A 27,199-nucleotide genomic window follows, 5' to 3' on the forward strand; every position below is an offset into this window, starting at 1 on the left:
TTGAGTGAGAAGGGTGAGGGACAGAGAAGATGGAATCCTACCTCTGGAAGAAGTGCTGGGGTTCCGTTTGTTAAGCGCTCGCAGGCCCTGCAGCGGAATGTCGCCGCCCTCCAGGACGCTCTTGTAAATGTTCCGGTCGCATTCTGGAGCTGTGTTCTCAGGGGAGGCCGGACTGGCTTCCCTGCCTGCTAATGCGGGGTAGGGTTTGCAGGCCGGGCTGTGGGCAAACACAGGGGCCCAAATAAGAACTCGCGCTGTATCAGTTGAGGACGCATAATGCCATTTCATGTTTCAATTACAAACAGACATTCACATACATGCCACAGACAGCTGGGGAATTTGTGTTAGTCCTTCAGGGGTGAAGCCATTTTCTGGGTCTGAATGCAAAACTGAAGCCTCATCTGACCAGTTAACCTTTGTCTGTGTGGTTGCACCTCAGCGGTGATGGGGCACAAGCAGCTGTTTTAACCCTTCACCCTTCACCAGAACATTCCAGAAGTGCGAGAGAGGCTGGCCTTCCAAAACACTGCTGAAGCTTCTCACATGGGCCTTGGGATGGAGACACGGATTCTTACAGGGAGTGGGTTTTTTTTAACAGATCCTCCCCAGAATGTGATGTCATGGACTTCGGTTCAACCCGTTAAGTACCACAAACAACGCAGACAGTCAAAGGATGTGAAACTTGAGGTTATAGTCAGTGGGCTCTGCTGGCCAACATGTGCACCTCTCTAATCAACAGCAGTCCTCAAACACACCCTTCTCTCATATCTGCAAAAATGTTTCAACATTGCAGGGTAAAGTTTTCGCACAGCCGCATTCCCCTTAACTACCGCCCATCAAAAGCATCATTGTGTATCCAAGACACTTTTGAGAGATACGCCCTAAACAAATGCTCCAAAACATTCCATAAAAAGACCGTATTGGGTGGGAACGGACTGCACATAATTTGAGTGACAATCACTGAGCAAAAAACACTTTTTAATTATCCATCTTTTAACAAGTAATTTTATTTTCTAAGCATTTCATAACAATATCTTTGGCCATTTATAAGTTTCATCACCCCAGCCTGTGACATACATTCAACAAAAACATCTTTGTATGTACCCTAAAAAACATCTCTTCTGAGCAAAAAAATCAATCAGTATACTCAGAAAAACATCTAAACTAAGCATAACTATTCAGCAGTCAAACAGATTCCAATACACAAGTACATCTTTAACAATGTAGTGTGTGATGCCTCAGTACGCATTGTGTGTAACCATGCGAGCACTAAAAGGACACAGCCACATGTGTGACACCAGTGATAGCCTATGGCATGTGCCAGATGCTTTCCAGTAAGGCAGAGCGCGGTGACTGTCTGTCACAGCAGACGGCATCGGCACCGAGTGCTGAAACCCGAGTGGTGAGCAACTGCGCTGCTGTGGAGCCCACCTGACCGGGTTCTCCCGAGCATTAGAGCTCCCTTATAGTTCAGCACACAGCCATTTCACACAGGAGGCACATGGAGAGCTAGAGACTACTCCACCTGCTTCTGTGGATGGTGCATTGGACAGGAAGAAAGCACTGGCCGCAACACAAGAAGCAAGGTGGAGAGGCAGGGGTTCGTGACTCAAATGTTCCAGCACCGCAGGAAGACCAGGGGAGGGTTCTTTCGCTCTGTTTACAGCTGAACGGTAGCTGTCCTCAGGGTTTCTGACAGAAAAACTAATGTGAATCATGCGGCTTTGGAAGAAAACAATCAACTTTTTTTATGAGGCTGAACATCATTCAGGCATCAAAGGGAATTAGAACCATGCAAAACAAATGCCAGGGATTCTTAAGAGCTGCTTTGAAAACTGCAAAAAGAGGTGTGTCTGGACAAAATGTCAGAGAAAGCTTTGAGATTTGTAACACTAAGTCAAATTAACACTATAAAGTTTCTATGGTTAAAAAAGGTGGATGATGTCAAAATGACTACCTTCAGTAAAATTACTGAGATTTGAAACAGAAAATAACAACAAGCTCTGGCATTTGCATTTAAGAGTAAGGTTGTTGGGTTTTTTTTTTGGGTTTTTTTGTATTCCACACAGGAATGGAATGTTTTTCCTCAGAGCCTTTGAGAGATGCTTGGAGAACTTTCTACTATCGGACCTCAGAACAGTAAAAGCAACGGGATTCCTATAACTTCATCCCCACAACAGCACCAACAACAGAAATCAACACAGACCACTAAAGCCAGACCACGTATTTTCCCAGTGGTGCGCCTGCTACCCAAATATCCTCTCGTACGGAAAACATTCATCTAATAAAAAGCTCTTATTACACTGCCCCACAGGGGAGATGAAGGTTAGAGGGAAATCTGCACAGCCACAGGGAGGGTGTGATCTCTCTTTTACTTCCACAAAAGACATCCAGCTTTTATTTTCAGACACTGGTTTCAGCATGGAATAAATCATCACATACTATCCACTCCCTCCCAAACAACACCCCCCTCCCTTTCACACGCATACACGGTAACACACAAGCACGCTTCCCCCCCCACCCCACACACACACACACACACAGGACATGCGGTACTGGTCTTGGTAACAGCCTCCTGGGAAATGGTAAGGGAAACGGGGGGGGTGCCCCCACAGGCATGCGGCGGCGCGGAGAACAGACAGCTATGAGCCCTGCAAATGGTGGAGAGGGGAAGGCGCGCTAAAAAGGAAAAAGGAGCGTGGACTTACTATCGTTGCAGGTCGGAGGCGGTTTCCAAGGGGCTGAAACAGGGGGCACTCTGCAACAAACCAAACAAAGAAGTCATTGATAGCTCCTCAGGCTCAACTCTCGGGCAGCTAGAAAAGGAAAAGGCACATTAGTCGATCAAGCTCGCGGTGGGCTCTTGACTCGGGGCTCCTGTGGTCAGAGCTCCGACTTGCGGCTCTTCTGGACGAGGTGTTGCGCGCAGGAGTAAGCGGGTATTTTGGCCCAGCATGCAAGTTAGGGGCAAACAAGCAGCTGGAAGCAAGGGGCGGGGTTAGCATGGGCTTAGAGGGGCGCCCATGTTGGGAGGGGGCTGTCAGGAGCTTAGCCAATCAGTTCCCGTCTCTCCCTGTAGCCGCTCTTTTGTCTGCTGTTGAGTCACTCTCAATTCTAGCCGACCAGACCAGCAGACAATTAACCAGCTGGTGTGGGAAACCGGCCAAATTACATGGACAAACATAAACACACACACATACACACACACACACACACGTGCATGCGCACACATTTTCAGAATAGCAAGCATTGCGTACCCGACGTCCTGCACATTCACACAGAGGTGACATTAATAGTATGTGAGAGGAAGTTTTCATTCGCCGTGCTCTCTGGCACATGTGCTGCGCCAATCAGGAGGGTGGATGTTATTACCAGGCAGCGAGTCTGTACGGAAGAGCCCACACAGCCACTCGCCAGCTGCCGCTGAGTTTTGAATGGTTTACAGGCAGCTAATTTTAGGCCACTGTTTCTGTTGCTTTTCCCCCGAGTGGACGTCACGGACTACAAAAATAACGGCCATGACAGTACGCCTCTGAATAAGAGCACAAATGTTGTTTGCAAATAAGATTGCACAATCCCAGCTCACCCATGGACCTTCTGGGGATAACGGCTTAAGCTACGCGCCCTCCTCCCCAGTCCCACCCCGACATGTTCCTCCTCCAACCAACACATGAGGAGATGGAGCCTGTGCTCATGTCTGTCTCGCCGGTTGCCGGGGAAAAAGATCATGAATAACCTTTGGACTTGAATGTCAAGCTTTGTGGTAGAATTTCATTCAGCCGGTTCTAAAGACTCTTCTATTTATACATGCTCATGTTCTAGAAGCTTCGTTCTTCAAGGGCAGCTGACATATGGAGCCGCAGTTATCTGCGGAGATGGCTCTCTTGTTCTTTTCCTGCCTATCCGGTTTGGTATTTACGACCGAGAGGCCACGAGGATGGACCTGCGCGGCTAATTCAGCCTGGCGCTGATGCAGCGAACACACAAAACAGGAAGCGCACTTGAGCGAGTTATCTGAACTGGCACACGTCTTGGTCTAGATACCTAGAGAACATAAAGCACAGTGTTGGTGATGGCCGACCGAGAGGAAATGACACAAAGTGAAAGCCACATGCATTATGTAATTCCGGCAGTTACTGTAACTATGGCAGATATAAAGCCACTTTCACTCTACCATAGCCACAACCCTAGCTCCCACATAAGACTGGAAACTGCATTACACTCATATATAGGAGCACAGAAAAAGGTATGTATAAACAATAAGCAATCAAACAGAATTGTTTATGTCAGCCATAGTGCAGCTGAACTTGAGCAAGTTCCTACGTTTCTGCTTTACATAAATGTGCCACATAAAAGGATTGGTACATATTCTATGACCAAAGGATCAGTGAAGCAGTTTTAATCTCAAAGTCCAACAGTTTGCATCTAAGGAGTCAGACTTTGGTGTCATAATGGGTCTGCATGTGTACAGGCCTGTTACGGAATATCTATTATCTTCTTCATTGCATCAGCCAGCCATGGCTGACCACGCCGGCGGTGAGCTAACCCTGGCCAAAGGCAGCGCTTGGCATTGACCTGCACCACATGCCGGCAAAACCAAACGCTGGCTTGAGCTGGCCACCTACTCAGCCGAAATCCGAAGTCATGAAGATCACTTGAGTGACTTTGAGCAGGGTGCCACACAAACTGCCGAACTGTGTCGTTTAGAGGCATCTTGTGCGCTGGCATGTGAACAGGCGCGCCGCGGAGACCCTCCTTCTGCAGAAGAAGCTTTCCCAACCCACCTGGTTGCTGCTTTTCCATGTGAACTATCTTCATGAAATTAATTTGCATAAATCAAAGACACTGAATCTATTAAAAAAGTATAAAACTTCAGCCTTACGTGTGATTTCCCATTACCACTATAGTTTGATAATGTTAAGTATAGTAACTCGGCAGTAACTAAACGGGGAGCAGACATTTCTCATGTACGTAATAGGGACCACATGAATGAGTAATCGCATTAGTCTCAACATTGTCTAAAAGGTAAATTCCTTTTCTCTGACTAGCTGGAACACTTGTGTGTAGAACATTTGTGTATTTTCATATGCTTGGTTCCTAACAGGTGTCGGAGATGACTCAACAAAATTTACTACTTTTCTGCAGTATAAATAGCACACAATGTAGGACAGAATGGTACGTACTCCAGGCTCACGAACAAACAGCAGATCCAATCGTAACTGTAAACTGAGAGACATAAGATTGTACATTCCTCACTTTCTTCTCTATGAAATAAGCTCTTACTCCCAGAAAAGTGTTGTACTCCGTCAGCCAGCATGATCTAAAATAGAGGTACTCTTGTAAGGAAAAAGAGGTCATCTTCGTAACTCAGGTGGCATGCGGAATGACAGTAAACATGGCAGCTAGCCTCAGCTTGCATACTGTGGGGGAATGGGTTTGTTATAGTACCCTTAATCAGTGGCAAGGGTCAGTCCATACTCATCCCATATAAGCCCTCCTTCACACACACACACATACACACACACACACACACACACACACACACACGTACACAGATATCCACACATGCACATACATAGTCACACACGCTATGCACAAGTAAAAGCATTTAGAGCATTAGTGACCATATATAGTTGAGTCAGAAATACATTCGAGGTATTTTCACAGTCGCTCATTCCCGTCTCAATGAGCTGCTTAGTACTCGTCTGTCAGACTCCTGGAAAGCATCCTTTCTTTAGGGAAGTGTTTCCAATTCTGGTCCTGCTGTGACCGTGCACTGCACATCTGGGTAAATTCCTTGCTCAAATGATTTTTGTCAGTTTTAAAAAGGCCGTGTCAGAGCAAGGAAGACACAAAAATGTACAGTGCTGAGATTCTCCTGGACCCGTACAGTCTACAGCACAGAGAGGCTGATTTTACTGCTCTTGGCTAAAGCACTTGTGTAAAACACTTATAGCAACTGCATTCAAAACTCTTGACACGTCTTGGTGTGCACGCTAATAAAACTGGCGGGAAACTCTGCCTGACTCCAGCAGCTATTCAGCACAGACGCCCCCATGACGGCACTGACCACAGGCAGCCCTGTCAGCTCGGACTTGCGCAGAAACGTGAGCTGCCCGGAGCTTTAATGGAAGGCCTGCTCACCAAGGGAAAAGTCCAAGCTCCCACCATGGCACTGTAGGAAAGAGTGAGCCAGCCAGCACGAGGAGCCTGACATCATGCTGAAGGCTGGACGATGAGGCGTACACACAGTTGTGGTTAACGATGGTAGGCTGGCGTTAAATACCAAACTTCTGAGTGAATGAGGAGAAAATACTGCATGCTGTTGCTGGGCGCACAACAACTCAGTGGCCATAACCCTACACTCTATGGTAAAGAAGGGCAGAGAAGAGGCTTAGGTCCCAGTTAACTCCAGTCCTTCTTAACTTTTAAGCCTTTTCATTAAAAAATCAAAAAGGTCAAAATGGAGTTTATATTAATTTTTTAAAAAGTTTTGATCGGTGGATTTTCTAAACAGGTGCTCCAGATGTTCCAAGAAAAATGCCATCACCTTGAAGGTTGCCAATGGCCCGGTAACAGCTTTCTCTAGAGCACTGAACACATCAACATCAAATACTGCCTCTGTCATCTGGGACAGATAAAAAGTTCACAGCTCAAGCTAATGCTAATGACCACAACAGATGCTGTCAGGAGGTCATGTCTATTCAGAGACATTAGTTTAATTGACTTGAAATTACAGAATATGGCTAGTTGGTTTGAACCTTGCTCAGAGGCACAGGATGTAATCGAACGCGTATGAGATCATACAAGGCTGATCTTAGTCAAAGCACCGTAGTGAAGGCAAAGGTTTCAGTCTCACTGCTGTTTCAAGCATCCACCTCATCTTGATATCCTGACGCAAATACATGTCACACCAGAGGTGTTCAAAGGAGTTTCGAAAGAGCTTCCAGACAACTGCTTCACATTTAGTCGGCTGACATACAGGACAGAGTTTGAAATGTGATGCCAATTAGGAACAGACAAGTCAATAAGGTGGATGCGAGGTCAGGCAGCAGCAGAAACCTGGACGAACAGACCCAAAAGAGATTCTCTTGTACAACTGCACTGGGTGTGCCAGAAACGGGTTAACACTCAGGTCTGCAGTGAATTTGACACCACTGCCTTGATGTTTCCCCTCACTTGAACACACCTCAGTCAAACGCTGAAGACCTTCACCACTGGTGTTTGGGGGCATACAAATGCGCAGAGGCAGCATTTTTCTTTTTTACGCATTCATTTTCATTTTTTTTTTTACATGAACTATACTGCCTCCAATAAGATAAAACAACGACCCCCTTGTGCGTGGACTGCAAAGAGATGTCTTGAGAATGAGCGCCAGTGTCGGGCAGCATGGGTGAGACAGGGCTGAAGGTGTGTGCATACACTGGCAGACGGGACAGAGATGAGACAGAGGGGGGAGGAAGATGGCACACACAGAGAAGGGGAACGAATGGGTACGAAATTAAATTAAGGTACAACATGCATTCGCTTAAAGGTAAATAAAAGCGGGTCATTTTAACTCGGACAACTTACCCCTTTTCCAAACTCCATCTCTGAAAAGAATCTATACCAAGGTTCATTCTCTAAATCTACATCTTCGGGACTTACATCCTGAGTTTAGACAGCCAGAGCCATGAGGAATGGAGGACACAGAAAGAAAGAGAAAGAGGACAGTTCAGAACACAAGGACAATGCGAGTGAAAGGGGCATTCGATATGAAACACATGTGAAATCGTCCCCTTGCTGGGATATTACAAGTGTCTCCGCGGATGTGGGCAGAAGACTTCCAGGAGGATGAGACAAACCCAGAACCTGATTAGGCCTCTGCTTGATGGCATGTTTGAATATCTGGCTTATGTCAGTAGTAAAGAGAACAGGAAACAGGAAACAGGCAACTTATTTAAACAATGCAGAATTAAGAGAGGGCCCCCCTGAAAACCTCTCACGAAATGACACCTCTTTTACTGTCTAATGACACTTCTCTGACTGAGATGAGAGCATTGCACTAAGCATAAACATCCTGTGTCACTATGCCCACATTACAATCTTATTCTTAAAGTCTTAAAGTTCTTTTTGTCAAATATACTGTTAAATGACATTTACATTTTAGCACTGATCTGTGCCGTGCAGAAACAAAATTTGACAGAAGCAAAATTTTTAAAATTAAAGCCACAAGCAAAATATTGTTTTGCCCTACATGAGGAATTGATTTAAGGCCATAATTATTTTCTTAATAATTGGAGAAAGTAACAAACACAAAGGCTCTTTCTCAGCCATGTGTGCAGTGTGACCGACAACACTGAAAACTGCTTTGTCCAACTTCCAGACTGAAAGTCTGACGCGCGTCTTACATCTGTGCAGCGCTGTGTCATCAGAGGCATTACATAATAAGAGTTCAACCTCTGAGTCATACTTCCCAAGGCCTGAATGGCAGGAAGCCAGCCAGCCTACAAGCACGCACCAAAGGCTGAGGGTGGGTGGTGGTTGTTTTCACAGCAAGTTGCCCCCCTGGCATGCCTTTCCTTCATCCTTTATTTATGATTTCCCTCCCAGCTGAATGAAGGTGTCATATTTCGAACCTCTTCAGTTCCGTTCTTAAACACAGGATAAGCTACGGTAGAAAATGCTACCACAGTTTGGGCCAATCCAAAACATGAGCACATGAAACACACAAAAACGTCTTAAACACAGGCGACCTCATTCACCCATTTTCTGGAGGCACGTAAGGATTTTAGAGATGTCCACTAGAGTGAAAAGCACCACCCCTTAGCCAGCGGAGCGGCGGCACTAGCTGGACGTCTGTCTTGCAGCCTGGGCCTGTGTGCACTGCCCTTGTGAGTGAAGCAGCCAAGAAACATCAGTATCTCACAGCATCACCCAGCATGCACGCGCTCCCTCCTCCCCTCCCCCAGCCCTAGAAACCCCCCCCCCCGAGCCCGAGCACACGCAACACATGCACGGACACAGAAGCGTCGTACCGGCCTCTCCACCCTCAGCACGGAAGATTTCCCCGGCTCGTAGTCGAATATGCTCCTGGGCTCGGCCCGGTACTTCCTGGTGTCCACTTTCTTGTCAGGGGGCTCCCACTCGTTCCTGCAAGGGATGCACAGAGGAGAGGACCAATCATGTGTGAGGAAAATCGTTGCTATGACAACTAGTGGGAGGTGGGGCTGGGTTCAGCATCCTCATCTCTGAGCCTTACATTTTCAAAGCTTTTTCTTCCTCCGATCGCCACCATGTTCTAATCCTCCGTAGCACCTCATGCAAATTTAAATTTAAATGTTTTTGTACATCAGTTTTGTAGCGGTTTGGAAAATCACTGCATGAATAAATTACACACAATTGTGGTTGTGCATTGCTTTGCTTGTTAAATGAGTACTTAGGCCTCCCAGCAGTCTTTATCTACATTATTTACTGCTAGCTTAGCCCAAACCTAGGTGGAAGTATTTAAAGCTAGCTGGTCTAGCTGGGTGAGGGCTAACCTCTCTGGCTGTAGGGAGGATGTTCGTGTGGGCACAGGGAGCCTGCGCTGTGGCTGGGAGCTGCCCATGTCTACTGCACTTTTAGAGCGAGGAACACTTCGCCCTGGACGACAAGACAACATTTAAAACAAACAAGCTCAATAAACAACAACACAGGGAGAGACATAAACTCAATAAACGCTGCAGATGGACAAATTTTTCATTTATCACAAATCAATAAGTAAGGCCTGCTTGGTTCGTTCTAAAAAAGATATTATGTCTAGACGACCAGAGGATGATGACAGTGACATGATTAAACAATGTCTGACTGTGTTGCTCCTTGGTTGGACTTACATTATTAAGAAAAATGAGGAAAACACACTCACCATCTGCACCACTATGTGAAGGACTGTCATCTGAAAAGGAGTGGAAGATTACAGTGAAGGCCTGGGATTCATCTGTTGGTTAGCTGAGTCAACTTTTAGAGAAAACGCTGAGAACTGTGTCTGTTAATGATCATTTAGGTGTTTACAAGGTAAAAAGATAAAGAAATAATTTTCAAGGCAGATTAGGAACAGACCTGTAAGAGACACCTCCTATACCCAGTGCGGCTCAGTCATATGGAGCATTCTAAATCACAGGGAAGCATTCTATGCACCTAATATACAGTAGCTGGAAACTGCATGGATTAGCATGGCATGTAGCAGCCATTATCAGCTGTTCAGCACCTAGAGGACATTGCACTTGCACTTCAAGCCCAGTCCTGCCAGCAGAGGGTGCTCAACCAGGCCGTGGTGCTCTGCTACAAGTAACGGAGCTGTCTTATAGATAAAACAACACCAGGGGCTTGTGTAAATTTCCCCTTAGATGGTTTACAAGCTGTGGAGATGGGAGAAAGCATCACTAAAGTTGCAGCCATTAGAGTTTATGCGCTTCATAAATCTGTAGCGAGAGGGTGGACCAGTGCAGAGCCCGGCACAAAGTGTCAGTTCAGGCACGCACATGCAGCTCACTTACTTTGCTTTGTTTAGAGTGCAACAGCTCTTTTTTTAAATCCATTAGGGCCATCCTGACCACCTCAATAATTTAACACAGCGCGTCTCTAAAAGCATTGCCATCTACAGCATTCCAGATGCATTACTGTACTAATAACAGTTGCAGTGGTCATTCAGAGGATTTTAAATACACCATGGTCTCCTTGGCAACATGAGGTCCTTTTGTAATTATAGCTCACCTTGACAGACTGATGGGTTTAATGATGCTTAGAATATTGTGTTATTGACACAGAGTGCTTTATTCACAGCACTGGTCGACCGCATGTTCATTTAAGATCTGACTCAAAATACAGTGTCTCTAATGACCCAGCTATATGTGTTACAGGGTTAGGGTGAAGACCAGGTGAACTATATAGCTACTCAATAGTGCATTCTACTGACTGGAAATGCCAACAGCACCAAACCTTGAGCATGTGGCCTCAGAATGGTATTTGAAAGATCACTCGTTTTCACTGCTTGTTCTTTCCTGTTTATCAGCAGCTCAAATTCAACCAGCTAATCTTACAGTGAACAAAGAACTGTGGATCCCATGATGACAATATTAGGCATCTTTCTATAGCAAGAAACCCGAAGTAATACAATAACTGATCGTCATCACTGCTGATAATAACTGCTTAGAAATGTAAGTGGCACTCATCTGATAGGAACATACTCACTGCCTGGTGGAACACACTCACTGCCTTCTAGGAATTTATTACTGCCGTATAGATCAAACCTTCAGCAGGAGTTAAGCCCTGACTTATTGAACCGTGACTTATTAGCAACACTGTAAAACTGACATCAGCTAACCAACTCAAGCAGGGTTAGGGCCTGCAGGGCTTATTCTCTTCTCTCTTCTGGATCTTCTACACTGAGCAGAAGATCGAACTGAAAATGACAGTGAGATGAATGGCAGAGCAGTGAGCGGTGGAAATGTTGGAGTGAACAGGTGAGGGCGGCTTTAACTAACGGTACCTCGTGTTCTCAGCGGCTTGCCATTGCTCTCAGGGAAAATGTAGGTGGGACGGTATGGGTTTTCCTCAACAGGCTCTGAACAAGGTGGATGACAGAACCCACACAAACACTCATGAACACGCAGAGGGAAAGACAGATGCCATGCAAGCCAGGACTCGGTCGATACACAGTGATACACACGGTAACAGACACAGCGCAGTGGCGCAGTGGAGAGAGAAATGTTTACCTGGGACTCTGTGGATTTGTTTGAACATGTTTTTGTACCAGTCCTTGGACTTCTCTGTGTTCTGTGAGATATTATGCAATAGGAGTTACACATACACACCGTGAGTTGGTCAAGGTTAAATCCTGCACTGGGAACAGGTTAAAATATGTGGACTCAATGATCTCAAATATGTCAAAACATGGGGCGTGTTTAAAGGCCCAAATAGGAAGTTTTTTTAAGCTAAATTACAACATATAAATTAGCAACCTACCCAATTTTAGTTTATGCATCAATAACAGGGTACTACTCTTCAAACAAAAATCAAGACATGCGGATTTTTAAAAGCTGCTTCTGCTACAAAGAAATGTGAAAAATTTCAGAGGACAAATTCAAAATGCCAACAAATTTGAAACTGTCTTGAGAACTGTCCCCGCTGCAAAATGATCAAAGAACTGTTCCCACTCTTACCCGCACAGGGACTCTGGGCTTCTCCAGGGGAGCAGGGGACAGTGAATGCCCAGTCATCCTCATTCTAGTGGCCTCCATCTGCGTGGAGGGGGTGTGCGGGCTGTCAGGTGGAGGTCTCTGCTCTCTCTGAGTGGAATTCTGATCAGTCGCTCCACGTTTCTCCTCTGCCAAGCACCATCATGCACACACACAGAGCAATCGAGATATGCCGACCCAGAACCCAGGGTCACACTATTCCTAGTTGGGTTATTGTTTGAGTCTTTTAAAGAACCCCTTTATGTCTTCCCCACTAATATAATTCTGTATTAATTTAATACCTTGTTTACAACATCATATAATATAACCACTTCAATACTACTTAGGAGGCTGGGCCACCTATCTGTGCCTATCTATTGTTTCACTAGATTCATATGATGTGGTAGAGGTGTTGCGAGAGTGGTATGTACCTGGGCGGTACTGCAGCACAGCGGAGGCTGAGCTGGTGCTGCTGTTAGACAAACCGGGGGAGGTCACGCCCTCTGAGGGTGAGAGGCCACTCACAGAGTCTGAGGTGGACAGGGGCTGCAACCGAGCAGAGCTTACAAGACACACAACCTGAGCAGAACATCACAACGTAGGAGAGAAAAACAAGCCATGTCTATAAATCTCAGCCTAGACACCTTCTCTTTGGTCTTTAAAAATCAGCTCAGTGTTTTTTAAGTACATTTGTTAATTGACCAATCAATTTGAACCTTCCTGAAGACTTCATGATTACCGATTTAATGTTATAAAACACTTAATGACTAATTAGTTAATGCTATATAAATGTAGATGTTTTATTGTAGCAGAAAATAATGAAATCACTGCCAAGCTGAATTATATGGAAGCATATCAGCACCAAAATGAAAATGCAAATGTAATTTGCAAAATGGCAATGTAATAAGTTTGAATTTAAATATTCCACTCATACATGCAAGTTTGAGCTCAAAATTCAAATTAAATAATTCCATTTACATTTGTAATTTGGGGGACTTCTTTTGATATTTCATTTACACAGACATTTGGGTACTTTGTGTGTAGCTTTATTTAAATTAAAATGTATTTCCCAATTTTAAATTAACGTTTCATGTGTTCATGCTACAATTGTAACAAAATGATAACTGTTATTTACATAATATGTATCTTCACTCAGTGACAAATGTAATTTTCAAACTGACCACCATGGTAGAATGATGGCGAAATACAAATGTCAAAGGTGAAACATCACCCTTGCTGCGTTCAGTCTGTGAAAATGTTAGTCAAACTGCAAACCGAGGCCGGGATTACATCAAGCTAAGAAGAATAACTGCCTTTTTTGAAAGTTGGTGGCAGAGTAGTCCATGATGACAGTGGTACTGGCAACTTCACATTCACACTTCTGAGCTGCGCATGTGGAAGAATTCTCGGCCTTATCAGGCACCAACATGAGCGTTGTCATTGCCAAACTGAGCACAGTTGCAGAACAACTCTCTCTGTGTTACACATTCCTTCGGATGCTGTCGAAATCAGCCTCCTTTCAGCAAAATAGTTCACCCAGCCGCGCCATTAACCTGGCGTAACCGCAGACGTGAAAGCGCAGTGTGACAATGTAAATACATGCACGCATACAGCCCAGGTCAATGCATTCTCCAGCACGGGACGAACAACAGTGCCATCTGACTCCATACAGAGTTCACATGGCTTTGTATTGTATTCATTTACATTGTCAACACTGCGTTTTTGCGTCGGCTGCTAAGCCATTTTAACTCAACCTCCTCACGCGATACTGGGCGCATTGCTCTAATTGCTTCAAAGACATCACCTGTTCCACTTAGCCTGCCGGAAACCCGTTCTGATTGGCTGACTGAGGTGGCACACTGTGGAATCTGATTGGCTAATTGATGTGAAAGCCCATGAAAATGAAAACGCAATCGGTTTGGTTTGAATTTTCACAGGCATTTTGACACTGAGTGCAAATGCACATTAGGTGAATAACCTTTTAATTATCATTTTTGACACAGTTGTCACAATTGGGAGATACAGTTTAATTTAAATAAAGCTACTCATTAAGCAGCAAGATTCTGTGTAAATGAAATATCAAAAGAAGTCCACCAAATTGCAAATGTACTCCAGTAACAGTACAGTGCAGAATAGTCCCAACTACCCTCGGGTCCACAACTGGCACTTACAACTACTACAGAACAAGCTATTTATTCTAAAGTAGTTGTAAATGCCATAAAGCATCTGGTGAATACCTTTATAGTCTTCTTAGTCAGTAAACCATAAGTCATTAAATCTCGCTTGGCCTTCATACTGAAGTGACATCTGACTAAGACAGTCTGGCTAAAAAGAAATGTTCTGATTACCTGTGTTGGAGTCCTTTTGGCCTGTGATGAATTTAAATCCGCTCCAGTGTTGTTTATCCCTTGCTCTGCCAAACTGGTTTCTGTGGCATCTCCATTGACTGTCCCAAACCATGCACCTGTAACTAATCCAAACAGCTCGGGGTCTATAAGACTTTTTTCCTGGGGCCCTATTACACCTAACAAGGCATAAACATGAAACACTACTGCCTCCCCTTGGCAGTGGATGTTTTTGCTTTCCAAGTTAAGCACAAAACTGGCCCAAGACAGAACTGTTAATCTTCAATTAAATAAATCCTCAGTCCTGTGTAGCAGTATTGAGCACGCCCCTGAAAAGGTCTTCATCCACAGAGATGCTAATTTTCCCTGGTTGGAACCAATGATTCCTTCACAATCTGTGAACTTTGTCAACCGAACAAGGGGGCCATTGACTCCACTGTAAGAAGTGATTGTTTCACTGGCCTCTTCGTATACCGACACAACAGTTAAAGCATCTCCCCCGCGTCTTGGCAGCAAACCAGCAGAGTTCCAATACTGTGATCACCAATCAGTCCATGCTTCATTCCCAGCAGCCAGTGTGGGAGTTCGAGACAAAAGCTTCCTTCACAGAGGCTGGCAAATATGAGGCCTAAACGAAAGTTATTTGGGCTGCCGAGCAACCAAGCTGGCTACCACACACTGTTGTGTGTGCTCCATATCAAAACACTTTCCGAACATCGTGCTGTGAAACGAATTCATCTGACGAAAAACATATCGTCAGTAGTCCTATTTATGATGACATTTATGTAAGCCTGTGCACATAAATGTAAAATTAGTGAGCAGAAAGCATATTCTTCAGAAACATGCTATGAATTACATGGGGACGTGAAAGGCCATTTGGAACTCACGCTTGGCTGGGGTCACAGCTGGCTCCTGGATAACACAGTCCTCATCGTTGATGTGCACGAGCGTGGCTCTAAGGGTCACTGCGCCCTTCCCTTTACACACACGGGCAGGGTCCACCTCTGCTTGCCAAGCCATGTTATGCAGGGAATGGGCAAAGCGCAAAGACAAGCTTAAGCAGGAAACCCACAGCCATGAAATCACTGTCAAAACAAGTTTGGCCTTCATCTATTACACTGAATCACTACCGTTTACCACTTGACTGACTTTAACATGTTTGAGTGAGTGCAAGCTTTGCCATTCAGCCTTAGCCAGACTGACTGTGTAGCTTGGCTAGTACTAGTCTGGTTTGAAGTAAAAGGAGCTCACCAGTGGGCATGAGCTCAGGAGAGCTCCTCATGTTCCTCAGAGGGGTGACCCGCACAGCAGAGACGGCGCGTGGGCTGATGATGATCGGACACACTGCTAGGCACAAAAAAACAACTGGTGAGCACACCTGAGTTCATAGCAACCGGGGCCAATACATATTTTAGTCAATACTCTAGTTTGTCATCTCAAGATTTTGGAGGGAAGTTGACTTATCAAAATATTATGTACAACTGTAGTGCAGACTAAGGCAGAAAGCAGGTTTTCCTTAACTGCATTAAATGGATTTGTGAGTTTATACACATTATCTGGCTGATATACTTTTTGAAGTGCATAGTGGGCTTGTACAGCTATAATCCTTATCAGAAATGAAAGGTTTGGGTTGCATGTGGATTTTTGCTGTTAAGATGAGACTTGTGTACTGCCATATGGTAGTTATTTATAACCATTATCTTTGGTTTTGTAGTTAAGGCTGCATAAATATTTGTTTGTGTCTTTATCTTTATGTATATGTTTCTATAACTTTGTTCAAATTTATACTGAACAAGAAAATTTGTTGAATCTGAAAAGTGATGACTAAAGGTTCCTGGTTACATATGATGCTTTCTCACTTTTGGTTTCTCCATAAGCGTGTCCAATAATATAAATCACCAAACAAATGACTTTGTCCTGCCCACTCTAACTGCGTGCTGGGATGTGGAGTTGAGTGTGGAGTGAGGAAGGAGTGACAGATGAGTGGAAGGAAACGGGGCTCTGCCGGAGAGGAACACGGACTCGACGTTCCGGAGGGGAGCACACAGAAAGAGTCTGTGTTTGTTTGTTTACTCCTGAGCCTTCTCACAGCAAGAAATCACTGCTCTCCCAGAAAACCTGACAGTACTGCAATGTTGTGAAGAAAGCATACTGGACTTGCTTAACATAACATGTGCAATGAATAACACCAGACTAGCGCTTTACTATTTTATGCTTGGGCAATGTTTACGTACGTCTAAGCCGAGGTGTTATCACCAATTATACAGGATTCTTTATTTATGCTAAATGTGGCAGGGAAAATATTTGTTAAGATAAATATATAAAATAGATTAAACAGGTTTTGAAATGTCTTAAATATAAGGCATTTGTTTGTCATACTTAATTCCTAAAAGAATGTTCAGCCAGGCAGAACTGTTCTTCAGAGGAGCCTTTTATCATTTCAGGTAGAAATGTTTAACAAACTCCAAGGATGGTTCTGCCATTAAAGAGAAAAAAGTGGAACTTTTTACATTCCATCATTTGTATGCTGTGCGAGTACAGCTGGGACGGTCGGTCTGAGAAAGGGCATGAGAAGGGAGAGCCCTACTTCTACACAGCTACATGCCAAAGCTTTCCGAGCTCTGGCAACACAATGTCCGTGCCACGCTAGCACGCTTCCTTAAAGGAACGATTTAGAAGGTCAGGGAGGGCTTTCTGCTTACACAAAATGTCACAATGATACCACAAGAAGGACAGGAAGGCAGGAAGGTGTGAAAGACTCACCAGGGGCTGCATCAAATCTCACAGCGCCCTCTGCTGGAGAGCCCTGGCAAGAAGAACACAGAGATCAAAGAAGAGAAGCACCGAGCTTCTTGTTTAGATACACCGCTACGTACAGGCATGATTTTCAGGTTTGCTGTAGGATTAATGTATAGTCATTATAAATATTACATTTAAATATTAAAGTTTTTTGGTATTGTTTTTATTCTTCAGACAGAAGAATCAGCCTAGCATGTGAAATGCTCCGTCCCCAGCCAAAACTCTTTGAATGGCTGCACTAAAACAGTAGGCACGCAGGTGTTAAGGCATAGTGACGAGGCATCCAACCCACTAACAGCTGTAGCCATGTTTGTGTTTCACGCTGAAACAAGATGCCTGCCAGCTACTCACTGAGAACTCTAAATAAGCTACTTGGAAATATTTCAGATTACACGGCCATAGTTATGATATCTTGTTATGATAGCAGTTTCACTGTTATCATAACAAGACACATGAGAAATAGAGTCTGTATAGTAACTCAGAGCAAAGTTTAAAATGTTTTCTCGTTTATTTTGGAGGTGGGGGGGGGGGGGGGGTTACAAAGAGGTCCACAGAACCTCAGGCCAGGATAAGCATCTGATATAGACAAGCTTTAATCACATGAAATCACATGTATTGATCCTCTAGATTGTATTATATGGAATATAGGCAATTTGTTTCGGCCAAGCCAATACTGTTCTGTTCCTGATGAAACAGCTGTTTGAAGTCATTCGTTGATCAGGATATATGACAGTTATGGTCATTTACAAAAGGAAACATTATACACTTGTGTCTTAAACAGGCAGACAAGGCAGACAACCATGTTAAGATAATGCAATCAAAAACATCTTGTGATTACACGAGTGTAGCTCATCAGCATAATTCACATAAAAACCTGATTACCAAAACAGGCCAGTGAAGTCTGGCTTTAAAGTGGTCTTTACTCAGATGACGTTATCATAATAAGGTGCTACATACGCTTAGACATTTAAAGTGAGTGTTAACAGAGAGATTTCTCAGACACAGCTGTTGTTCATATACGCTCTCTCCATTGTCTATCACCTCCTATGATACATATTTATATACTAAATAAATCCTAAGACGATTCCAGGTGTGTAACTGCAATGTACTGTAGTAAAATATGTAGAGATATTCTAAATTGTAGTGAACTATATGCGGTTTCCAGAGAAACAGGACATTTGTGCACTTTGCTTGAACAGCTGATGAAGGACCTCCTCCCAAACGTCCCATTTCTCTGGAAACCTATATATGCAAAGACAGCGAGAAGGAGAGAGAGAGGCATTACTCCCTTACTGAATATGCATTTACTAGCCACAAGTGCCCACGCTTCCCATGCTGTCCAGGATAAAGAGATCCAGTACTTTTTGCCACCTCCCAGGTTTGCTTACCTGTTTGTATAGTGTGATTCCTCACTGATCCCTTCCTGCAACACTATCACGCACCTTGGCAACAGAAAGATCCACATTTGAATGGCCTCTGTTTGTTATAGCTCCGAGTGGGAGTGACCAGAGCCCCCCCAGCCTTGGCCCCGCGCCGCAACGCTTTCAACGTCACGGTCACCAAGACGACCCTGTCGCCACTTGACATGTGAGAATGTGGCACCTACTTTATATGTGTGGACCAAATCACAGCATCCTGCATCCCATGCCCCTCTGTGACATGCCAGATGTCCATGGGTGGGCATAAACCCCAGCGAGATAATGGAGAGATAACCAAATATCTCATACCTACTCAGCACTTGAATGTTCACTATGCAGACTGGCAGTTGTTGAGGAACAGTTGGAGGCTGAGGAATGAGGCACTGGCCAGACGTGAGCTGATCGTAGCGATATTCCACCAGTCAACGCCAGCCTGGGTGATCTTGTTAGGATCACTGACACCCGATCAAAAGCTCCCAGGGATAGCTCATAATATTTGCCACCCGCTCATTAGAGGCAGATTTTGAGTCCCCAACCAGACTGATACATTGCTGACCAATTTGAACATAAATATACATGAGCATGCCGATAAAAACCCCAGTGATGTCAACAGGAAGCTAAATAAGGATTAGACATGCAACGTATGGAACTGAAACAAACACATTAACTACATGATAAAAATAATAATTATTTATGATAATCTTAATCTCAGTTTGATGGAAAAGAATCATATTAAGGTTTGGTATAAATTGACTGTGAATGATAGAGCAGCAGTTCCTTTTACAGTGAGGCCTTCAGAGCATCCTGAAACATTATTTTCAAGATTTAGTTTTATATGTTCAGGAAAAAAAGGCTTTACCACATCTTATACATACCTACCCACATCTCTCTATAAAAGAAAAGGACACAGTGCAATAAAAATTATACTACGATATTCCACCCTGGAGTCACTAGGGATTACCTCATTGAGAAAGGAGCTCAAAATCTATACACAAAAGATCAGTATGAGATGTCCGCTATACCCAAAGGGACAGTGGAAGGAGAGAGAGAGGGAACTAGACAGGGAGAAAATCTGGTTACGTAACACTTTGACTTCTGCTTTGTCAACAAATGACAAGCGGGGGAGGGGCCAGAGATAAAGCAGGCCTGGCCTTGCTCACGGAGTACCACTCCAAACATGGAGCAGCAGCCGGCCCTCTTTAAACCAGAAGACCCCCTCGCTGTGGTAAACACGGTTGGCGGCCGTGCTGGCCCGAGGCCGACGCCGGTGTGCTCTCAGCGTCCTAGTTTAAACGGTCGCAGCGTAAAAGGAAATGTTTGAGAGCACTGTGTTTCCCTCAGCCACGCTGGATGTGTGGCTGACTCGTTTAGCTCATCACTGTTAGGGCAAGACCCACTCTGCTCTTTGTGGAGTACAGTGTAGATTAATGGCTGTCACTGCGCAAGGTGATAAAATTTTGTTTTAGTGAGCATTAGCCCAAGACCCAGGCTATCACTTAAATGCTTAATAAGTACTTAAACTAGGCTATTTTATATAATGAAAAGCATGTACCTCAAAGAGATTTAAATCTTGAGATGACAGGTAGTGAAGGCTGGGGGCAGCAACCACACTGAGTCTTGCAGGTGATAAACGTGTGCTCTGACCACCGGAACAAAGAGCCAGTTCTCCAGCACAGCAGCCAGAACACCCGCTTTACCTTCCTGAGGTAACCACGTTTATCTTGAACTGTATTTTAACTTTACAGTGTTTAGAATTGTCATTTGACTGCACATCATATCTAGTCACATAGATGAGCACAGGGAGTTGGGTGATGTATAGGATGTTTGCTAGGGCCAAGGCATTTTCAGACACAATCATTCTCTAAAATTCCATTTATTGTGATATTAGTGACATTTCACCTTTTACAATTCATGTTCAAGCCAGTTCAAAGAAACATATGAGTAATCAGAGTAATTCAAAAAGTTAAAATTCTGTAATTTAATTAATCAAATTGCAGGGCTGATTGCCACATCAGTGTTAAGCCCTCAGTTGCCAAAGCAAACCACAAACCTGTAAGTAAAGACTAGAATATTCCAGCTCCTACATGGACACATGAGAGGAAACATCAAGTGGAGAATGTACTGTATTTTCCAGCTTTATGCCCTTTAAAAGGGCAGGAACAACAGCTCCTGTAAGAAGTTCCAGTGAACCCCCTTATAGCCATGTCATATCAGAAGCATGAAGTCCACTGTGTTCAGATGGCGTGAGGAATAAACACCAGTATAGGGATGAGTCAAAAGTTCCTGGCATGGCTCACCAGAGAGGGCAGAAGACAAGCAGAGCTTTGAGAGCAGAGGCGATGGCAGGCATGCGCAGGCCTGACAAACAGCCTTTATCCACACACAACATCCCACCAAGCCAGGCTGGGCCATCTCATTTGGAATTTAGGTTTCAACTTTTCACTGGTCAGCCGCTGAGGGACATTTCCACATACGGTACTCCAGAGACTATCTTTGACCACTCCTTCCACAGTTGCAGATAACATTGTAATGCGGAAAATATCTTTAAACAAAGTTTTAAAATCTATATAATTTATGGTGTTATAAAGCAGGTAGATGGTATGGTTAAGGATTCTGATTGGCCGCTGTATGGTTGCTGTTTCTAGGCTTCCTGTCTGCACAGCAAGCGTGTCACTGTGTCTGTGAACCTCTAACATGACCTCATTGTCCCACTTCCTCCTCCCAGTCTTGCTTACATCAAAGAAGGCGATTGGAAAAGATGGAAATCGATCAACATTACCACCACCTGCATAATGATTATTTATTCTCAGTTGAAAATATTTCATGTACTTGACTCATTTGAGTCTTGCCAAGGGTTGTCCTCTAACACAACATGCCCAATATAAATTAAATTGGTCAGAAAGGAGGAAGAAGTTCAACGTGGGTCATGCTCCTCTCGGCCTATAGCCCAAATGATTGTAATTTTTTTGAAAATACTGTCCTAAAGGAGTAATCCAATGAGCACATCACGTTATAAATATCCGAGCATCCGGATTAATGACTTGACCTCTGATTACTACACTTTGATGAGAACTGTTTACATGAATGTTACATCCTCTACACTGGAACCAGATGACACGGTTAACGATATCGCTGCATGCCAAAGGGAGGAAGAAGATGCCTTTCCTCACACTTCACCGAAACACGTAGGACAGAACTGGTCCGGCCCTGTCATTTGCAGAACGTATATAACGCAAATAGCATTACTTGCTTTTTTATATACTGTACATTCTTATAAAACTCTGGTGTTTGCCTGAGACCAAAGGGTGTCCCGTGCCAAAATAAAGGTAACAAAAAAACAACAGCTTCTTTCATCTTATTGTAGAATAAAGATTTTCACCAAATCAATCCTGATATGATGATGAAATCACACTGTTATGCCAGTATGATGACTAGACCTCTAACGTGCTACAGGAAAGGTCACTTCAGGGGAAATTTCTGAGCTCACGTTGCGAATGCAGAGTGTGACAACTGGTTCAGAGCCCTCAGCTATGTGCCTTAGGCACGTTAATTTGGTCGGAGGACGCAGACGGTTCCACCACCCCTAAAAACAGCCCTCTGATAATCCAGCCATTTCAAGTGCTTCCAAAATGAGGGTCTACATAGCAGCATGACAGAAGACTCCTAAACTCACGACAGGGTAAGGCTGCCAGCTCAGAGCCTTTTTAAAGAATGATAACACACTTATGCAACTATGTGAGAAAGGTACACATGCACACACATTTGTGCCATCACAGCTGCCAGAGTCCTGACAAAAGCGGTATGAGACTGCTTCTTAAACTACTGAAATACCTCATAATGGTTAAGATACAGTATGTTTCGTTTGATAAATATATTCTTACTGAACATGTAAAAGAAATTGTGTATTAGTGCAGAAATTCACACTGGTCAGTGTAACCGTGTTTGGCCACTGTCTTTAGGGAGGGGTCGTCCCAGCCAAACAGCCCTGTGTCCATGCCAGCTGCTGTACGAACTGTTAGGCCAGCAAGAAGTGAAAAGAGAAATCTGTGAGCGTCATCCAAATTGAAGCATAAGTTTTCTGCTTGCTTGCCTTGTTTACCTTAATTTATTAGTATGCTGCTTTGTACGTATGAACCTTGAAAAGCGTATGTGCACACACACACACACACACACACACACACACACACACACACACACACACACACACACACACACACACATACACACACACACACACACACACTTTGATTACCACTCTCACATATACTTCAGCCAATAGGGGTGAAAGAGTAGTGAGGGGGAAGACATTGGGTTGCTAAGCAACATGGAGTAACATTACCACAATGTGAATAGAGAGCGTCAAGTGTCTGGGGTCCAAACATCCAGTTGAGGACTCATCAATCATTGCACTTCTGATGTGCGTTTAAGGTGAAATACAGATGCCATTTATCAGATACTGGTGGGGAAACCATTTGACTTAAATAAGTACCAACCCCATTTGCAAACCATTTCTAACAACATGGCAAGTTGTGTTAGGCCTTGATGCTTGGAATAACAAGAAATGTGAAGAAAATCCATCATGATATGTAAGGGTTTTTAAGGAAATTACTGGGCTTTATGATTCGATTACATGAAAGGGTTTTCCTTCTCCTTATTCATACAATACACCATTACATTGATTTGTTTACTGGTGAAAGTTCCCTATTCAGAAAACAATTTGATGATGGGTCTGCAAGCACTTGAGCTCTTTTAAGTCCCTGAACATCCTGGACCTAAATTACTATCACTATTACATATGGCATCACTGTTAATCATGATTATAAGTTATATGCATAAATATGATATCAATGGAAACACCTGAATGTCTACTTCCCATTGAAACCTTAAACCCATTTCCAGACATTTCTAAATAGGCTAAGATGACTGAATAAACTTCTTCCATGATTTACTGTAGGACTAGAGTACTCTACCACTAGAGGAGGAATACGGGGATGTACGAGCCTCAAGCAGTACTATAACAACAGGAGAATGTTAGTAGTTCTGACAGTTTTATGACAGCATTCTTTAAAATCCTCGTAAGCTATAGTTTTACCAACACACACACACAAACACTGGACACTCTCTTCACCAACACATGTAGAAAACATTTTGATCAGTCTGAAAGAACATATAAGGTAACAAATAATATGGTTTGTTGATGGCAAATTATTGGAAAGAGACTTCTTTGACACTTCTGACTGTCTACTCAGTGCACTGGACACAGGTAACATGATTCTGCACAAAGGTTATAAAACATTTAGCAGCCAACACAAATTATTCATTATGAAACTCAAGGGATTGTATCCAGACAGCCTGACATTGGGATTTCTCCCAAATGCTGGAATCCCTCACCTAGTTAAATGACTTCAAACCATCTTCCATGCTTTTCACTCAGTACTTTGTAATATTCTTTTAATTTTTCACAAAATTGTAAATCTCTTAAGCATCATTATTTCCCAGTGAAAATCATTATTTCCCACTGAAGGTTAAATAATCTGTTTAACTTTATGGACTTTGCAGAAATGTCCTAATACAAACCAGTGCAATTATTTTATCTTTTATATACTGATATTTCACTTTTTAAAAACAAATGTCTCCCAATATAATCTAACATTTCCCCAGGAATGTTTCCTAAGAATATCCTCCCACAGCAGGTATGCAAAAACTCCAGAAATCTAGTCAAACCATGACCAAACAAGATGAAATGCTTCACTCATAAGTTTGTAGACAAATATGTACTAACCTTTGATTTCACATTATTTTTGCTTCAGCAGTTTTCTCCCTAACAATGTGGGTAATAAGAATGGTACTGTCTTCTCAGGCAGCTTTTACGAGCTGCCTACTTACAAGCATAAGCCACAACAACCCATCATTTATTTAAGTGTGGTCAAGGAGACCACAGGGTTACTGATTTACGGAAGCACGTGTAGCTACTGTATATTGATTCATATTTTTAGCTTACTGTAACTTTCTTATGGTTTACATTTACTCAGTTGGATTTAAAAAAAAAAAAAGGTTTGCCAGTTTAGGCCAGATTCTGGCCTAGAAGTCCTTGAGCTGGCATGTGTAGCAGCAGGTTTGCCACCACAGAGCCTATACCGCATTATCTGCATTGCATTAGGCCAAATGCACCTCTAGCGCTCACCTCTTATTCAGCATTACGCGGCAAAAGTTTTTTCCTTTTTTAAATTGTTTTATTTTATTTTGTTTAAGAAAAACAAGAATGTACACAAAACTAACGGGAATACACGTGTACTTCTGCGGTTATATCATAGCCTAAAAGTTCAAATTGTGGCTTAAGACACGTTTTGTCTGCGTTTATGTTGTATCTAAACACACTGAGCTGTGGGTGATTATTTCATGTTCTGTCCTATTCCTTATTTGGGCTCGTGTGCGCGACGCAAGGATGAGCGGCGGTAACCGATTAAACCGATTTTTACGCGTTCTCTGCGGAATACAAATAAGACAGCTTCAATCCACGGACGTCGACAGCTCACCCATAAGGGACGAATTAGTTTCACTTGGATTTAAGATGCCCAATTACGATCACAAGTAGTATCACATCTCGATCTCAGCTGCCGATTAGTTGTGTTGGTGCTGGGAAGAAAAGAAACCAGAAAGAAAGCAAACTAGCCCAACTCAAGGTCTACCCTACATCACTCTGCCTTCACCGCAAACCCACCGCAGCGGACAGCAGCAGGAGCAGAGTAAAATCTGCCAGTGCACACGGAGCAAACGTCCACACGTTCACCTTGGCAATGCTGCGATTGGTCATGTTTGCAAAGATCTAGTGTTTGGTACGAATGCTTGAAAACATGCTGAAATGATATGTGCAATGTGTACTTACCTTTCCACGGAAGCAGTCCAGGTTTCCGTACTGACAGCGCTTCCGCACGTTGCTCGGTTTGCAGTGACAGCGTGCGCCCGGTCTCATTACAGTACTCGGTGAGCTGCCCCTCCGTGCTGACCGGGGTGGGCGCACAGGGACGTAGTGCACAAAGTCATACACGTGGGTCTACCCCAGCAAATCCGACTGAGATTTTTCAAAAATGACAAGGTGTGACCGCCCGTATTTTATATGTAACTTGAGCGCGAGCTCATGTTTTCTGTGTAAATGTTACTTCACATTAGGCGACAGTACACAACGACAGATAATTTTGCAGTTTGCTGGTATTGCTGGAATAATTAGCCTTTAGGTTTAGTCCTGTTATGACAGCAAATAACGGACGTAGCCTTGAAGAATGGGTTAGTCATATAATTTAATTGTAACTGACTTAATCCTTCGTACTGCTAACCAAATTAGTTGTTACTGGCCTACATGATTTCACATTTTGTTGGTGGTATATTGTGGGCACTTTAGTGCTTGAAAAAGTATTCTTGCTACAGAACAGTCTTGGCACTTGGCACTCCTATGGTAAATGTTAAGGTTCAGCAAAGAATTCCAAACATACTTACTACCATATAAAAAGAAAAAGAAGAAAGTACAGAATATAAAAAACTAAATCGAAGTAGAAAGAATTAGGAGACTTTTTTCACCTTTTCTCCTAGTCTACTTCTGTTTTGTTATCATTTATTCTAATTGCTCTAATTATGTTCTTTTTCTAATTCTATTTTGTTTTAACAAATGCACTTCTAATGATAGAAAGGTGGGGTTTTTTTGGTACAATATAAAAGACAAAGCAATAAAACACAATATAAAAGTAAATAAAAAGCAACAATATTTAAAAAAATGTAAATAAAAAAGTCCTAATTAAATGCAATATTGCATAAGTGGACTAAAAGTTGTGCACTAAAAGAGGATTTCCATGGCTCCATGGATGTGACTCTGGTTCTAGCTCTTCTGTAGTGAACATGGCTACCCTCGACCACTCATTGTGTGAGTTCCTGGGCCCTGCTACCTTTGTAGATTCGTATATGTCCCTGGTGTTCTGTGACAGCCCACCGCCCTATAGTCTCCAGCACCTCTGGCTTCACAGACCCTCCTGTTCCCATCTCTGATCCTGTCTCAATTCCCACTCCTGATTCTGCTCTTGTTCCTGTCCCAGTTGCTGCACTTCCCATCCTAGGTCCTATTCCTGGCCCTGCTCTGGTTCCTAGTCCGAGTCCTACCCTTCTTTCTCGTTCCTGCCCCTAGCCTTGTCCGAAGCCTGCCTCCACTGGTCCCCCTAGATGACTCAATAGCCACATGGCTCTTCGGGAGCCGTGGGGGGTGGGGGTGGGGGGTCCTTTCATGGTCTCCCCCCCTTCAGCGTCGTGGTTTAATTGACCACAAAATATTGTATACATACATATTGTAGTTTTGTTTTCATTTGTGACTTGGTTTCCTTGCATTCTCACCTTTGTTTCATTTTCCTCAAATCATAATAGGCTATGTATGTATACTTGCCTTAGTTTGCCTTAC

At 43.5% G+C, this 27,199-nt stretch overlaps 1 protein-coding gene across 1 annotated transcript in view; it reads right to left on the reverse strand.

Moving 5' to 3' along the window:
- The window catches only part of LOC113571485 (sorbin and SH3 domain-containing protein 1), a 38,991-nt gene extending 13,221 nt beyond the window's left edge, over positions 1–25,770 (reverse strand). Inside the window, 15 exon segments of the mRNA XM_035531651.1 lie at positions 42–217; positions 2,709–2,758; positions 7,573–7,650; positions 9,018–9,132; positions 9,522–9,624; positions 9,887–9,916; positions 11,510–11,584; positions 11,736–11,796; positions 12,183–12,346; positions 12,629–12,776; positions 14,546–14,667; positions 15,430–15,546; positions 15,794–15,889; positions 17,306–17,348; positions 25,646–25,770. Of these exon segments, the coding sequence (XP_035387544.1) occupies positions 42–217; positions 2,709–2,758; positions 7,573–7,650; positions 9,018–9,132; positions 9,522–9,624; positions 9,887–9,916; positions 11,510–11,584; positions 11,736–11,796; positions 12,183–12,346; positions 12,629–12,776; positions 14,546–14,667; positions 15,430–15,546; positions 15,794–15,889; positions 17,306–17,348; positions 25,646–25,732 (1,465 nt within the window). The 5' untranslated portion in view covers positions 25,733–25,770.
- Positions 25,771–27,199: the final 1,429 nt, after the last annotated feature.

This window comes from Electrophorus electricus, chromosome 11, assembly GCF_013358815.1.
Source record: "Electrophorus electricus isolate fEleEle1 chromosome 11, fEleEle1.pri, whole genome shotgun sequence".
In the NCBI taxonomy this organism is placed as follows: Eukaryota; Metazoa; Chordata; class Actinopteri; order Gymnotiformes; family Gymnotidae; genus Electrophorus; species Electrophorus electricus.